Source organism: Typopeltis vanoorti, chromosome 8 (genome assembly GCF_054136105.1).
Source record: "Typopeltis vanoorti isolate ZY-2024b chromosome 8, IOZ_Tvanoo_1.0, whole genome shotgun sequence".
Classification (NCBI taxonomy): domain Eukaryota; kingdom Metazoa; phylum Arthropoda; class Arachnida; order Uropygi; family Thelyphonidae; genus Typopeltis; species Typopeltis vanoorti.
The window spans coordinates 38855135-38873474 of record NC_143556.1 but is presented as its reverse complement, the minus strand read 5'-3'; the positions used below and the strand labels follow the sequence as shown (position 1 = coordinate 38873474).

General features: G+C 37.2%; 1 protein-coding gene across 1 annotated transcript in view; it reads left to right on the top strand.

Moving 5' to 3' along the window:
- The window catches only part of LOC150103937 (voltage-dependent calcium channel type A subunit alpha-1-like), a 1762795-nt gene that overhangs the window by 987807 nt on the left and 756648 nt on the right, over positions 1-18340 (top strand). The window contains exon 29 of the mRNA XM_090397103.1: positions 18176-18292. Coding sequence (XP_090253229.1) covers positions 18176-18292 — 117 coding nt within the window. The remainder of the gene's footprint in view (positions 1-18175; positions 18293-18340) is intronic.

Here is an 18340-nt window from a genome sequence, read left to right as displayed (position 1 = left end):
ACTTAAATATAGCTGTTTCCATATAGAAGTTCATGATATAGGGTTAAATGAAAATACTGAAAATTTTAAATTCTAGTAGTAAGACTTATACGTTGGTTAGACATAACTGGTAATTAATTTATGGAATTAACAACGCATATGAAATATATTAATTAAAGATAACTTTAATGAATCACTTCTATATTTCGGCAATGTCACATTGCCATCTTCAGGAACATAAAGATATGGTATGTGCACTAAGGAACTAACAAAGCAAATGAGGAAGAAAGTAATGAACTAATTTTGTTCCTAAAGTCCTAATGGTGCCCTCTTGCGGGCTAATCTGGTAGTCTTGGCAGTTGGGCTGAAGTTCTCATAATGAAAGTCTCCCAAATTTGGGGCAGTTTCATGCACCCAAATTTGTTGAGGTTAGGAACGTTTTTTAGAGCTGCTGAAGATTCTTTGAATAATCTTTCGTATTTATACTTGCTGCAATGGATTATTTTTGTTTTCTTCCAACGAATTTTATGGTGGGTATCTAAGGCATGGTCTGCCAACCCAGAGCGGCTGTACTGGTGAAACCAGATGTAGTCTTGGTGTTCTGAAATCCTGATATTTGTTGTTCTGCCTGTTTGGCCAAAGTAGGACAATTTGCAGCTGCAAGGGACTTGGTATACACCAGGTAGGTCTAGGGGAAGTGGTTGGTCTTTGGTAGAGCGGATAAGGGATGCCAACTTTTTATATGGTCTGTAACAGGAAGTAAGGTCATACTTTTTGAGGATATTGGTTATTTTTTCAGAGGTGCCCTGGATATAGGGGATAGTGATAGACTTGGTGTAGTCTTTATTGTGGATGGGGGGAGGGGGGGTTGTGGTTTACAGGTTTTAGTATTTTTTGGGGGTTATAGCCATTGGCTAAGAAAGTGTTGAGGATGTGGTTTAGTTCCATAGTCAGAGTCTTGTCATCTGAGCAGATTAATTTTGCCCTGTTATATAGTGTTTTTATCACCCCATATTGTTGTGAGGGGGGGGGGGGGGGGATTGTTGGTGAATGTATCTGCCAGTGTGGGTGGGTTTTCTGTAAACAGAGAAAACCAAAGATCCATCAAGCTGGCTGGTGATTAAAGTGTCTAGGAAGGGGAGGGTGTTGTTTTCCTCTTTTTCTAAGGTGAACTGGATTCTGGGATGTTGGTTGTTTAAGTGTGTTACGAAGGAGTGGAGTGTGTCTGAGCCATGTGGCCAAATAGCAAACACATCATCCACATAACGAAGCCAAATAGTGGGTTTTTGTGGGGCGGAGTTTAAGGCTTTCTCTTCAAATGTCTCCATAAAGAAATTGGCCAAGGGTGGGGAAAGTGGTGAACCCATGGCTGTCCCCTCTATCTGTTTGTAGAACAGAGGAAAACAACACCCTCCCCTTCCTAGACACTTTAATCACCCGCCAGCTTGATGGATCTTTGGTTTTCTCTGTTTACAGAAAACCCACCCACACTGGCAGATACATTCACCAACAATCCCACCACTCCCCCCTCACAACAATATGGGGTGATAAAAACACTATATAACAGGACAAAATTAATCTGCTCAGATGACAAAGCCCTGACTATGGAACTAAACCACATCCTCAACACTTTCTTAGCCAATGGCTATAACCCCCAAAAAATCCAAAAAATACTAAAACCTGTAAACCACAACCCCCCCTCCCCCCATCCACAATAAAGACTACACCAAGTCTATCACTATCCCCTATATCCAGGGCACCTCTGAAAAAATAACCAATATCCTCAAAAAGTATGACCTTACTTCCTGTTACAGACCATATAAAAAGTTGGCATCCCTTATCCGCTCTACCAAAGACCAACCACTTCCCCTAGACCTACCTGGTGTATACCAGGTCCCTTGCAGCTGCAAATTGTCCTACTTTGGCCAAACAGGCAGAACAACAAATATCAGGATTTCAGAACACCGAGACTACATCTGGTTTCACCAGTACAGCCGCTCTGGGTTGGCAGACCATGCCTTAGATACCCACCATAAAATTCGTTGGAAGAAAACAAAAATAATCCATCGCAGCAAGTATAAATACGAAAGATTATTCAAAGAATCTTCAGCAGCTCTAAAAAACGTTCCTAACCTCAACAAATTTGGGTGCATGAAACTGCCCCAAATTTGGGAGACTTTCATTATGAGAACTTCAGCCCAACTGCCAAGACTACCAGATTAGCCCGCAAGAGGGCACCATTAGGACTTTAGGAACAAAATTAGTTCATTACTTTCTTCCTCATTTGCTTTGTTAGTTCCTTAGTGCACATACCATATCTTTATGTTCCTGAAGATGGCAATGTGACATTGCCGAAATATAGAAGTGATTCATTAAAGTTATCTTTAATTAATATACTTCATATGCGTTGTTAATTCCGTAAATTAATTACCAGTTATGAAAATTTTAAAGAACAGTGGTAATTATTTCTCTGCAATTCATTAACAAATAAATTTCTTGCAAACATTTCAGTGATATGCAAAAAGCATTTCTTTCAATACAAGACTTTCCAAAAAATTCGTAGATTCCTCTTATGAGTAACACAGTCTTTTTTTCTGTTGTAAATTGATAACTACATCATCAGTTTGCTTGGATTTGCAGTGCTTTATTTTATTTTGCTTACTACCCATGTATATAAATCTTAAAAGTATATTCATAAAGCAGGAAACTGCTTTATGAATATACTTTTAAACAGTTTTAAACAGTTTCCTGTTCACAGAGATGTACTAGCTACATACTGGATATAAAATAAAATATTATTAAACAGTGAAAATGTGAGTTTTGAAAAGTCTGTCAATGAAAGTTCGGTGATAGAAGCAAGTAAATTTGACCAGCATTATGAGAGGTTACATTTTTTGAAAGTATATTTTGAAAGAAAAAAACAGTAATATGTAGAAGATGAGAAAACAGTATAATGAGATATAGTGACAGAGAGAGAGCTTATGTGATATATTTCACTAGCCGAAATGTGTGTCTGAGCAAGTGAAAAATATTTCAAAAGTGTAAGTGAGGAGTAACTTTTGTATAGTGATTTTGTGATAGGAGTAGCTAATGAAGCACACTGCAGAGTGAGTGATAGAATTCTCATGTATCCTCAATGCCTTTGCCACTATTTCCACATGATAATATGAAAAGATGGACAAGAGAGAGAGAGAGAGAAAATATGTTTAATAATTAATTCTTAGCTCAAAATCACTTATTTTTCACCACAGGTGGAAACTGACTATTATTATTATTATTATTATTATTATTATTATTATTATTATTACATAACACCTCCAGGTAGTCCAAAGACTCATCGAGGGAGGGCACCTACTCTACAACTCTCTGTCTCCACCACTCAATCCACCAACTACAACGAACCCCAACTACCATCATCATCTACACCAACGCCATCTACCACCCATCATCACCAGTGGTATTTTCGAGACAATCACAAGCATCCATGCCCACGTCGGGATTCAAACCCACAGCCTTTTGACTGGAGACCGGATGCACTGACCACTCAGCCAATCCCGGACGGCAATTATAGTTGCATTATAGTTGCAACTATGTTAATATGAGGATTGCTGCATGGAAAACTATTACAAAAGTTGGAGCAAATGAGAATAGATATGAATCTGGTAGCATGGATGAGGGAAGTGGCTGACATACAGACAGTAAAGAAGTATATGGTAGAGTGAAATCTAAGCAGAACAAGAGTGACTAGTAGAATGCGTAAGGTTCTGTACTGTGGCCACTACTCTTTAATTTATATGTTAATGATATAGGGAAAGATATAAGCAGAGGAACATTCAGTTGTTAGCTGATGATACATAACTGAGAGGGCAATAGTTAGAAAAATAGAAATATGTATATTATATATATATGTAAATATATAAAAAACTATCATCAATTGTTGAGGAATCATCATCACCTCAAGCTTCTCCACTACCTGGAGACCCACAAGTTAATCAGCAACACCTGTATTGATTCTACCATTCAACATGGATAATCTCATAGACCACCTCTCACCACTATCACTGGATGTGTGCCATGGAAAAGTTTAGAGAAACATTATCACTATTATTATAAATTCAAAGATTCATTGTGGGGAGGTACACACTATTACACACAGTGCTTGTTCAACTGTGCCTTAAAATGATTCAGGATGTCTACATGCACAACACACTCAGGCAATGTATTCCACTCACCAACCACTCTCCATGCAAAGAACCTGCTCCTCACTCTGCTCACACCCTCTTGTTCTACTCCCCTCCCATTTAATGAAAACCATTTAATGAAAAAAAAAAGTTAATCAAAACTCACCTAACGAGATGTCAACCTGATAATAACCCCTGGCTAGCATATATGTCTCAATCATATCTCTCCCTCTTCCTCCTATTCACACGACTTTGCAATTTACATTCTCTCAATCTGTCCTCATACTCCACATTCTAAAGAAAACTGATCACCTTTTTGAATCTTCTCTGGGCCTTTTCCAACATATCCTTGTTACCTGAAAACCCGGTGACTAGATCTGTGCACAATAATCCATATGATGCCTGATCAAGAATAGAGGTTATGATGCCTTATACATTGGCATCATAACCTCTATTTCTGCACATCAGGGTCCTCTGCACCATTGCCATTATCTGATGTAATGTCTTCATTTTAATTTCAGGTCCTTGTCCATGTGTGCTGTAATTCTTGACATTTCCAGAGCTTTTGATTGTGTCTGGCATGGAGGCCTGCTAAGCAAATTACCTACCTATGGTCTACCTGCTACCCTCTGTAATTGAGTAACCTGCTTTCTCTCTCTCTCTCTCTCTCTGGTTGTTCACTATGTTATGGTGAAGGTTACATTGGTTACAAACTTGAAGAGAGGATAGCTTCCTCTCTTCAAGCTTTGTAACCAATGTAGGAGTGTTCAGAGCTCTGTTCTATCACCTACACCATACTATATATAAATTACCTAATACATAAACAACAGCTTTTCTGATGGCAGTACTCTCCATTCATCATACTCATTTTACAAAGCATGGAGTGCATGGTTTGTCAGATTTGAAGCTTTTAATATTATCTTCAATCAGTGTCGAAAACATTGACCGACCTCTATACTATCACTTCACTGGTCATCTTCAATGCCTCCAAAATGGAGTACTGCCTTTTCTCTTGCCAAAACAAGGGGAAAAACCAGAGTCCATCCCTGGAAGTTATGTAAGAGTGTGGTGAAGATGGGTGTGAGGAGTAGATTTTTTGCACAGAGAATTGTCAGTAAATGGAATGTATTACTAGAATATGTTGTTAATGGAAGGATTGTTAAGGATTTTAAGATTCGGTATCATAAATAATTGGCATTTGAATGAACCTCCCACGATAAATCTGCTGCCCCCATGGAGGGTACAATAATAATAATAATAAAATCATAAATAATAAAACTTCCAAAATAATAAAATCACTTTTATGGAACAAATAATTATAATAAAGTATTGTAATATTTAGGCTGCTAAATATTGTTAGCAGTGTTAGAATAGTTATAATGAATTTAGGTATGCATTTGCTTTAATATATACAGGGTGATCAAAATTAAAATATCCCTATTTATAAGGCCTTGCAGAGCACTACCTGGTGATCCAAATGCTGCAAAACTTTGCAGGAATACATTGTACATAATATGAGAGTGCTATCCAAGGGAAAAAAAAAGTTCCACAATTCACCACTAGGGGGGTCCTGTGTGATTTTTCGAATGTTGATATAACAATTATTATGTGTGTGTGTGGGTGTAAGGAGAAAAACAAAACAAGCATAAATAATAATTTTTATTCACTTCAATTAGGTATTCACCGGCTGTACTGCTCAATGTCATAAACTCTAGAATTGCAACAATGCCCTTATGTCTGATGTCATATGTTAGCTGGAGAGAATTTAAATTTATTATTTATTAATTATTTAAATTTTACATGAATAATAAGGCTGGAAATGGAGAAATAGGTATGTTATAAAAAGTAAAAATATATTTCTACAGTAGGATAATATAAATGGTGAATTAGTTATACAATGTTATGGCATCTTTAATGAATTAAAACTTCAAAAACAATAGTGAAATTGCTGCTGTCCCCCACTTGCATCATTATTATCATCACTTATTTTAACAAGCTTTGATATAGTTAAGCTGTTTACTTCCTACTGATGATCTGCTTGCAGTGCTACAAGATAAATTCTCTAAGGTTATGGCACTTCTCAAACACAGTATTTTATATGGATATTTCAAATATCAAATATAAAAACACAGTATACAAAAAAGAACTCTAGTTTAGCCATGGGGAGTCCTCTTTTGCCAGTTTTAGGCAAATCTATATTTGGTGATGGTGGGCAGTAGATGGTGTTGCAGTTCACTGTAGTTGGTGGATTGAGTGGTAGAGATGGAGAGTTGTAGAGTAGGTACCATTTATCAATGAGTCTTGGACTTCTTGGAGGGATCATGTAATGATATTAATAATAATAATATGGAAACGTTCAAAAACAAAGTCCTAGAAAAATACTATTATTCTTCTAGAACTACTGCTTTTTCATGAGTACCTGAATCATCAACAGTATAACATAAAATTCACCTATGAATTAGAATGTAGTGGTTCACTCCCATTTCTAGATCTTCTTTTAACTAAGGAATCACAAAAATTAAAAGCCTCTATATTTGAAAGCCTACACACACACACACACACACACACTGATAGATGTCTACGTGCCTCTACCCATTATTATAAACTTCAAAAATTGGTATTATTTACCCCACTAGGAGCAAGAGCCTACAGACTCATCACTGACAAGAATGAACTAGCCAAAGAACTTCACTTTTAAAATAACGCTTTCCTTCAAAATGTTTATAATATTATAATGTCATCTCCAGACTGTTGAACTGACATGAGACCAGAGAAATTTCTAATGTAGAAGAAAATAGGATTCATCATGCTTCCATATATTAGCTCTATTTCCATAAAACTGGCAAAAATACTTAAGGAATATAAAATAAAAATAGTATTTATCTCCTTTATCAAAATGAAATCACTACTCTGATCCATAAAACCTTGACATAGCCTGCTTCAGTATCCAGGTGTTTATTGAGTATGGTGTGATTGCCAGTCATCACAGCTTTGGCATCACATATGATCTATTCAGCTGACCCACAAGACACTTTGCAAATGAAACATCAAGTGTTATGGGATAAATCAGAACTATTACATGACAAGAAATTATATTCTTGGTTTCATCCTTTATCCAAGTGTAAGCAAACAAAATTTGCAAGCGAAGTAACTTCACGACTGGACTACTTGTATATAGAACCTAATGACTTCACATCAGTTGCCTTGGTATCCCATAATGCACCACACACATTCTTACAGACATATATAATGCTCAGCATTATGGGAAGAGCCACTACCTATAGCTGAAAGAGTAAAGGTGTACTAACAGCTCTACACCTATGGTGAGCACACCTTTACTCTTTGCATGTGTGATAGTACTAGGAGAAAGAAAAGGCATATAGATAGTATTAGAGATAAAGAAAAGGCCTCAGCTCTTTTATATCATCACTGGAGGGGGGAGATCTGTCCCCCTGGCACCTTTAATATTAATAAATGGCAGGCGTTACACTTGGGGATACAGAGATATAAGGCTGCATACTGTATTGGTGGAGCTGTGGGCTTCAGGAAGTGGATGAGATTCGGGATCTTAGAGTGATGGTGAACAGTGAACTGAAGTTTCCAGAGCACATTGCATGTGTTGCAAAGACTGAATATTGTATTGCTGCTATGATAAAATACATGGAATACAAAAGTACAAGGGATAAGGAGTTGGTGGTGCCATTATATAAGACATTGGTCAGACCACATATGGACTATTCTGCTCAGATTTGGTCACCTTGTTTTCATTGTGATGTCAAAATGCTAGAGAGAGTCCAAAGACAAATAACCAAAGTGATATAAAAGGACTCTGGAATGTTGGTTATGAAGAGCATTTGAGAGAATATGGATTACATAATTAGGTGGATAGAAGGAAAAGAGGAGATATGATAGATACCTTCAAGTTAGGGATTCTATCAGATAATACAGAAGAAATTATAAAAATAGTGAATATTAAGATGTGAAGAACCAGAGGCCATCCCTGGAAGTTGTATAAAGATGTAGCGAAGAGTGTGAAGAGTAGATTTTTTACATGGAGATTTATTGCCTGGGTGCATTGCGAGTGCAGGTAGTATAAATAACTTCAAAACTCATTATGATAGACATGTCTCTGGTTGAGCGAGCCTCCCATGATGAGTCTGTTACCTCCATGGAGATTACCAAATAAAAATAATAGTGTGTGTGTGTGTGTGTGTGTGTGTGTGTGTGTGTGTGTGTGTGTGTGTGTGTGTGTGTGTGTTTATACTCCAGATATTGACCTTAATATGAAAGGGGAAATGTCAGGAATTTAAAGTAATTATTCTTAACAGTTATAGTATCCATAATTTATCAAAATGAATGCTGATCACCATGCAACATAAAAGGAAAGGATAAGTGCTTCAAATTAACATCTTCCATAAGCTGAAAATTACTGAAACTTTGATTTAATTCCTTGCTGCTGATTTGAGACAAGGATAATATTGTGAACTTCAATGCTAACAAAATAAACACACATATTAAAAAAAAAAAATTTAATGTCTCTCCCACCCACAAAAGGTTGGTGGGATGTGGTGGCCTCACACCAGGCAATGAAATCCATCTCTTACATTTAGATGATCAGAAACACCCATTTGTAGTATTCAAACCCATTCAAACATTACCATATATTCATGTTAAAACATTATTTTCTTGACCACGAAAAGAAATGACTTCTATTTGGATTTATTGATCAAGTATTTTTTAGAACAACTATGTTATACTAACTAGTTTCAACAACTGAGGCTGTTGGCATCTTCAGGGTACATAACTGATATAACGCACTTAAAGCTAAAAACTGTTACAGACTATAAATCAACCGATTCCAATTATATTTAACAAAACATAATGCATACAATACATGCATGGCACATAATAAATTTAGTTTAATCCTTTATCCAAGTGTGAGCAAACAAAGTTTGCGCCTGAAAGTATCTTCAGGACTGAGGTAAGGTGGTACACACCAGGGCAACTAGTTGCAAAGGTGGAGCAAGCTACCAACACTCCTGTCTCAGTATCTCCTATAATGCAAAACACATCTCCTTGCGGATATGTCTAATGTTATGCATTAAGGGAAGGGCCACTACCCAGACTAGTTTCGACCTTTATTGAGGTCTCTTCAGTGGGAGCCAGGCCCAAGCTGAGATACCAGGCAGAAGCATTCGCAGGTTATCTCTACCTATAGAAGTTGTCCTGGTGTGTACCACCAGGACAACTTGTTGGCCAAATTGCCCTGGTGTGTACCACCTTACCTCAGTCCTGAAGATACTTTCAGGCACAAACTTTGTTTGCTCACACTTGGATAAAGGATTAAACTAAATTTATTATATTCTAACCAAGTGAAAAATAAACTTTCAACATGCATAGCACGTATATGATCTCACTTGTTGTTATTTAGGAATGTTCTATAATTGACACTATAATTCAGTTCTTGTATGTTTAGAGATCTAATGAGGGTCTTCCAGATCTCAGGCAAGATAAATCCTTGGTTCCTGTTAAGATTTTGTACAGAACGGGCAACTGTTGCGGCTTCTTTAATAATTCGGGAGTGGAAATCCTCTTCCATGTAAGGAATGGAGCTTTTATCCAACTCCATGATATGGTTAGTTCTTGAGAAATGAAAGGATAAACCCGATTTTTCTTCTCTATTGTTATTAACGTCTCCATTGTACTCCCATTGTCTAATCTCAAGGCTTCTTGAAGTTTGGCCGATGTAATATAAACTGCACAATCAGGGTATGTTGTAAACTCCAGAATATTTGAAGAAAGGATGGCTATCTTTTGGAGATCTTAAGAGTTGCCTAATCGTTTCTGTAGGTTTAAAAGTCACTCTTATTCTATGGGGGTTTGAGGAGTCTTGCAACCTTATTAGAAACTGTCCCCACGTATGGAATGACGATTGTAGAAATATACTGTGTGTCGTCTCGTTGAGTGTTCCTTGTACTGTTCATGAATTAGCTGATCACCTTTCTCCATATACATCCTCCACAACATTTTATTTTTTTGCAGCTTAATGTTATTAAGCTACAAAATTTGTTGCTTAATGATATTACTCAAACTCCTACCAATTTACCCTCCTGACCTTTAGTATACTGTATGATATTGCTTCCCCCAGATATCCCTTGACTATCCCCCATGTACTGTGAACATCCTTCCCTTGCAGATCTTTATGCCATGGTACTGCTTCAAGATGCCTCCAAAGTGCATCATAATCACCTGCTTTGTAGTTCCACATATACTCCTTTTTAACTGGAATATCCACATGGTTTGCTCCCTCCCAAGTCAAGACCACATAATCACTTTCCCCAATTGAAGACGATGTAGCCACCACCTTAGTTATGGACAGGTTTTCTGATCCTTTAACAAGATCCAATACTCTCGAATTTCCTAGTCCCTTCTGTCAAATTCTGCTTCAAATAATTATATCTCAGTAAGTGTATAAATTTCATTTCCTTCCTAACATATCTTTCCTCCTTCTTACTATATCTCCAAAGTTGAAGTCTCCCATAATAATTACTCAAATTATGCTCATACTAATCTGCTGATGCATGTCTTTCACATCATCTTGGTCACACCCTGGTCTATAGTAGCAACTAATTTTATATTTTGTCCTATTAGCTTGAATCTCACACCTAATAGACTCAAAAGACTCAATTAATTGGTCATCTGCCTGTTGCCTTCTACTTATGTTGACTGCAATTCATCTTGTATTGTCAGTAGTACTCCACTCCCCCTCTCTCCTGTCTACTCCATCCTCCATCTTCCCTGAATATACTAAATCCATCACGTTCTATTCTTTTTAGTTACGCCATCTGCTGTTAGTCAAGTCTCACTGCTGCCTGTAACTATGGCAAGGTTGCAGTAATCAATGCCAAAAAAGAGATTTCATTCAATATTGTTGCCTGAGAGACTAGATTCTGCATTTTTTCAGTTTATTCACACTGATCTTCATCTGCTCTAATTTCTTTAGTTTTCCTGACTTTGCACTCCCACATTCTCAGTGATCAAAGCCCTCTATAAACATCTAACTCCAAATTTATTTATGTGCAGTCATCAGCACTGTACAAATCTTTCCATCCATCAAACTCAGGCCATAGGTCCACCAACTCACATCATTCCTACTACACAACCTGCATATTGATTCATCAGTTATCGTTTTTCTCTCTCTCCTTCTCAGTTTGCCTCTATCATAACATTGCAGCAGACTCACAAACCTCACCCTCTCACTTATCTTTTTCACTTCTTCTATTAACTCTTTCACATCCTCCCTCATACAATACTTCTCACCTTTCAGGTCATCAGTTCCAGCCAAAACAATCAATTCTTCCATCTTCTCGTTCTGCTTTCTAGCAGCGTTACTAATACTATTAATTTTTGCACCAGCGAAACAAGCTTTTGTAGTGCTTTCATGGAGTACTCCTTTTATCATAGAATCACTCTTTTTTACACTTTTTCTCTAGTTTATTCATACAATTTTCTTTTTGGCTTTAGACCTCTTGCTCTTTTCTGTTCAACTGCTCTCCTGCTGTTTTTGCAGCCTTTCAATCTCATGCTTTGTCCTGTGAAGGGACTACATGCAAGCACACTATTTCTTTTTTCAGGTCTTCATTTTCCAATAAATTTTCCTAAATTTCCACCAATGCACTTTAAGTATGATCACTGATATTTACATTTTCCAGTCTACTATCAGTACTGTCTACTGTAATATCATATAATTTGTTCTTTCTGCATGCACTCTCAAAACATGTATTACAAACTTGCTCATGAGTTTATCTCATAAATTTTGCACTGGATAAAATCACACAAATTTTTCTAGCCTACAAAGAAGTTATGGCTGCCATTGTTCTGCTATGCAAAGGTGCCTTACCAACAATATACATTTTAAGGAAATACAGGTAACCCTCGTATAACATGGATGTTAGGTTCTACAAATATGGTGCGCTATATAAATCGCGTTATGCGAGACTCAGATCACATAGAAAAAGTAGGGTTAGGTTCCGAAATCGTTTTTTTTTTAAGATTATATAAACAATTACATATCCAACAAAAATATATTTTTATTTAATTCAGGTAATTTATGCAAGTTAAGAAAACATAAACTATGAAACAAATACATAGTATAAAATTGGATGGCGAGAAAGACAGGCGAAAAAATGTTAAAAAATCAGGAAAAAAGAAAAAGAGCGATTTGACAACCGTAATGGATGTTAAAAGGGACGAAAGTGAGGCGGAAAGAAACGAAATTGAGAGAACGAATGAAAGTAGAAATGGCGTGGTGCAGAAATCGCAAGTAAAAAAAATCGAAAGAATGAATGATAGCGAAAAAAGAATGACTGATGGCGAAAGTTGGACGCATGTTGGAACGAAAGTACTGAACCAAAGAAAGATGAATGACAGTAAAAGTGAGAAGAATGATAGCGAAAGTTGGACGCATGTTAGTCCGAAAGTACGGAAACAAAGAAAGATATGTGAGAGTGAAAGTGAGAAGAATGATAGTGAAAGTTGGACGTATGTTTGACCGAAAGTACGGAAACAAAGAAGGATGAATGAGAGGGAAAGTGAGAAGAGGGGGTCGAGAGTTAGAAAGTTAGAAAGATTTAATGATAGAGTGAATGTGTCGCGAGGTTCAGAAGGTGAATTGGATTGGATGAAGCAAGAAATGAAATGGATGCGGAATGAAATTAAGAGAATTCAGGTCAAAACTATTAAAATAAATCATGATGGCATGAAAGAGATAACAAAAGATGAGTGAGTGGCGTTGTATGGCGACTCCATTATTAAAGGTGTGCTAGAGGATAAAATGCACAAGGTATGTTTTCCAGGCGGTAAAATGAGTAGAGTGATTGAGGCATTGAATATAAGGCGGGAACGAGCAAAAGAGTTAATTGTATTAATTGGTACGAATGATTTGAGAGAGAACAAAGAGCATGTCAAAATGAATGTCAGGAGACTGCTTGGAAAGATAAAGGAGAATAGTGTGACAGGAAGGGTGGTCAGTGTGTTGCCTAGGTATGATTGTGGTGAAATGAGGCGGAGAGCAAGGATTATGAATGATATTCTGGCTGAAATGTGTGAGGAGATGGGAGTACAGTTTGTTAATGTGTGGAATGAGTTTGAGGGACGAAGTGAGCTGTATGGGAGCGATGGACTGCATTTGAGTGGTTATGGTGTGAGTCGCTTGGAGAGACTGCTGCTGGAAGGTAGAGAAGTGAATAGAGAGAATGAATCAGATCGAGAGGGGAGTGATGTGGAAGAGCAGGAGAGTAAGACAGGAGAGATTGAAGGAGTGGAAATGAATGTGGAAGTGAGTGGTATGAGTATAGAAAATGAGAGAATGGGTGTGCAAGAGGAGCAGGGAAACGGCGAGGCTCAGGGTGGACAGGGATACACAGCGTGAGAAAGGTGGATGCTCCAAGAGGAGGTGAGAGAATGTGTAGGCAGGAAAGTAATGGGATGATCAGGGATCAAATGGAAACAGATGGAATTTCAAAGGGTTCTAAAATGAAGAAGCAGAAAGGGAAATGGCCCCAGTCCAGCATGGAGAGATCACATCGAGTGAGTGGTATCAGTGGAACTAGCTGTAGATCCAGAAATGAGTTGTTGTGTTTGTATACCAATGCTAGAAGTATAAGAAACAAGGCGGATGAAATGGTTGCACTAATTGCGTCTGTGCACCCAGAGATTGTCGGAATAAGTGAGACATGGTTAGATGAGGATGACATCCTGACAGGAATAGAGATGGAAAGGTATGATGTGTTTCGTGAGGATAGAAGGGGTAAAAAGGGAGGGGGAGTGCTATTGATGATAGAGAAAGAGTTATGTCCATACAAGATAGAGATGCAAGAGGGAAATGGGGCCAGTGGTTTTGAGGCAGTATGGTGTGAGATAGAGGTGAATAGAATCAAATACTTGGTGGGATGTTGTTATAGACCTGGTAATGTGGATGGTGGTGATAGTGAAATGTATAGTCAAATAAGCCAAGCAAATAAGAAAAGGGTGGTCATTATGGGTGATTTTAATTATGGCAATATAGACTGGAATGAAGAGATAGCAACTGGAAGTAAAGAAAATGAGTTTCTTGAGTTTTTGAGGGATAACTACCTCAGACAGTATGTAACAGAGGGCACAAGAGGATTAAGGGTCTTGGATTTGGTCATCCCATCGGAGGATGTAATTATCAATGAGGTATCAAATCATCCACCAATTGGTGAAAGCGACCATGAGGTGATTACTTGGGTGGTTGCCAGCAGTGCAAGGACCCCTGTGAAAAAAGGGTATATGTGGAACTACAAGGGAGGTGATTATGAAGAGCTCAGGAGACAGCTTGCAGGTGTAGCATGGAATGAGGAGTTAGCTGGAAAAGAGATCAATGCAGCTTGGGGGATTTTCAAAAAATATTTAGTGGATGCGATGTCTAAATGTATACCACGGGTGAGAAGGTTAAATAAGTTAGGTGTGAGATGGATGAATAAAGAGATTAAGCATGCAATACAGAGAAAAAGGGCATTGTGGAGGCAGCATAAGAGAAGTGGAGGTAACCAATTTCATGAGTTTTGTAGCTAAAGAGAGGTATGAACAGCAGTTAGCTAATGAAGCTAAAAAGAATCCTAGGGAGTTCTTTCGATATGTAGCCAGCAAAAGAAAGAATGATTATGGAAGGATGACATTGATTGGAGGAAATGGTATAAAGACAGCTGTTGCAGAATGTGTGGTGGAGATACTTAATGAGCAGTTCATAAAGATCTTTTAATCTTGTGAATGTGACTTCATGGAGAGATTAAGAGCAGTTGATGATGGGGAGGAGAGACTGACTGTAAGTGAGCAAGAGGTGTTTGGGGAGTTGAGTAAACTAGATGTAAATAAGGCTGTGGGACTTGATAATATATCACCGCGTATTCTGAAGGAATGTGCAAGAGAGTTGACACCTACCTTGACATATTTTTTTAATACGAGTCTTGCACTTGGTCAAGTCCCTAAAGAGTGGAAGGAGGGCAAGATTGTGCCACTTCATAAAGGAGGTGATCGAACTCAAGCATCAAACTATAGGCCTATCTCTGTGTCAGGTGTTGTGGTTAAGTTGTTGGAGAAGCTTGTGAGAACTAGTATCCAGAGTTGGGTTGACAACAATGGTATAATCTTTGATGGACAGCATGGATTTTCTAAAGGGAGGTCGTGTTTTAGTAATCTACTTACTTATTACAATAAAGTGACTGCTTCCTTGGACAGAGGAGAAGGATACACAGTAATATACTTGGATTTTGCAAAAGCTTTTGATAGAGTACCTCATGATAAGTTGACAGTCAAACTAGAGCAGATGGCGTTGGATATTAGACTAGTGCATTGGATTGGAGACTGGCTATCTGATAGGTATCAACAAGTTGTGTATGGGGGTGCAATATCCAGGAAAAGGAAAGTCACTAGTGGAGTGCCTCAGGGATCTATTTTAGGGCCATTACTATTTAACTTGTATATTAATGATATTGACGAAGATTTGGATGGAGATATTCAGTTGTTTGCAGATGATGCAAAGTTAGGACGTACCATAAAGAGTAGTGAAGATGTTGTGGCCTTGCAAGAGGACTTGAATAGATTGAGTGATTGGGCAAGCAGATGGGGGTTTGAGTTCAATGTTGCAAAATGTAAGGTTTTAAAATTTGGAAAACAAAGATGGGATGCAGAATTTATGCTTGATGAGAGTATATTTTTGGAAGTGGAGGAAATAAGAGATCTGGGGGTGATAGTGGATAAGGATCTAAAATTTAGGGGACACATCGCCAAAATTGTGAAGACAACACAAAGACTTCTAGGAATGATGCAGAGGACACTGACGTGTAGAAGTAGGGAGGTTCTTGTTCCATTGTATAAGGCTTTAATTAGGCCAGACATGGACTATTGTGCCCAGATTTGGTCACTGGGTTTTCAGAAGGATGAAGAGATGTTGGAAAGGGTCCAAAGGCGACTGACTAAGGTAGTTTCTGACCTCTGGAATGTCGAGTATGAGGAAAGATTGAAAAGATGTAATTTGCAGAGTCTAGTGGAGAGAAGGAAGAGGGGAGATATGATAGAGACCTACAAGTTGGTAAGGGGTTGTTTTAGGATCAATGGTGGAGAAGTTCTACAGAGAATAGTGGGAGATCAGGGGAGAACCAGAGGTCATACCTGGAAACTGTATAAAGAGGGTGTGAGTAGGGGAGTGAGAGGCAGGTTTTTTTCGTGCAGAGTTGTGAATGATTGGAATGCCTTGCCTGAGAGTGTGGTGTCTGCAAGGAGTTTGAATGTGTTTAAGACCCGGTATGATGAGATGTGTGTGAGATAAAAGGACCTCCTAGATGAGTCTTTGACTCCATGAGGTCTTGTTTAATAATAATAAAAATTATAAAAAATTATAAATTGTATGTAAACTTCATTGCACATAATACATGAATGTTTTAGGTAAAATATACTAAAGTGTATATTATAATCATTATCACTCTCTTCGAAACTAACATTTCGTAGATGTTCTTTATTTATATGTGGCTGGACGTCGTTATCACTTGAAATCTCTTGGACATCATTAGTATAATTCTCATTGCACACTTCGGCTGGTTTAGTTATCAAGAAGTCAGTAATAAGACGTTGCTTACCACTATGTTGCAATTTTTTATTTAGTTCATAATACGGAGCTAAACAAATATCCAATTATCTCGTGAATTTTCTGGAGTGCTCCATTGAGCGATCATTATCCATAAAATAACTTTCTTGCCAAGCCCAATCCTTCTGCTAATTTCTTTAAACTGAATTCTTTAACTGATTCATCACAATCAGGATCTTTGGCAGAACTTTTCCCGCCATTTGGTTCAACGTCATCTATTAATTGTACCAGTTCCTCCTCATTTAAATCTATTTCTCCATTAATTAATTCACTATTGAAGAGATTGGAGCACTTATGAAGAAGTTCGCGAAGGTTGAGTCTCATGTGCTGATCAAAACCGAATGTATCTTCAGTCTTGTTCAATTGTTACCTTGGCAGTTTACAGTGGGTGGGTTTATCCCTATTAACAAACACGTATATTGCAAAAGTGCTCTAAGTGGCCATTGCTATAAAAATTTTTTTTTTTACATAAAAAAAAGCATTACATATTGTATGTAACTCACCAAAAAATAAAATGCTCAGCTTGAGATTAACACACTTATGATTTTTAATGTGCTTTCCTGGCAGAAAACGAAGACAGTTTTCAACAATAAATATTTTATACAGTAAAGATTTGACATACATGCGTGCTAAAGGGTATTTCCCCTAATATAAATTCGCTACTTATAACTACATGCGTGATATGGCAGACGCAAATTTAATGAAGATAAAATTTGTTTTTTAAGTCACGCATTGAAAAATATAGGAAAAGATAAAGGATTACTACAGTTTATGGACCATCTTATATCGAAACCGCATTATATAAGTACCGCGTTCAACAAGGGGTTACTACAATTTGTAGACCGCGTTGTATAAGTACCATTATACAAGGGTTATCTCTATACACATTTTACTTGCAATTAATAACTCAGTCTATCCTGCACACTTAAAAACTAAATAAGTACAACAAATTAACTTAATATTATTATCAAAAATTTTAAAAAATTACTTATATTTTTTGCAGTATTATGAATCAATGCTGTTTACCAAATATCCTCCCGCATGCACTGACTTCTTAAATACTGTTTAACAATACATGAAACATGATTATTGTTGTAGTTAAGCACCTTAAATTTAAGATGAAAGAAATTAGCATAGTCCATCTGGAAATTTTTATATTCATTACATATAAATTTAATATTTTAGAAATTGTTCTAATTTATTTTTATTGTCAAATATGACAGTGAAACTCGTGTAATGTAACTTATGTAACTCATTAGCTTATATAATTTATTTAATGCATTTAAAGTATACTATAAGTTATTTATGTAACTCACAGTATACTTTATTAGGTTTTTATTGTATTTTTTAGTTGAGCTTCTTCAATGTTGGATTCCTGAGGTTATTTCGAGCTGCTCGACTGATAAAGCTGTTAAGACAGGGATATACAATACGTATTTTACTTTGGACATTTATTCAGTCTTTCAAGGTAATGATTTTATAATTATGTGATGTGTAATTCAGGAAGACATACATC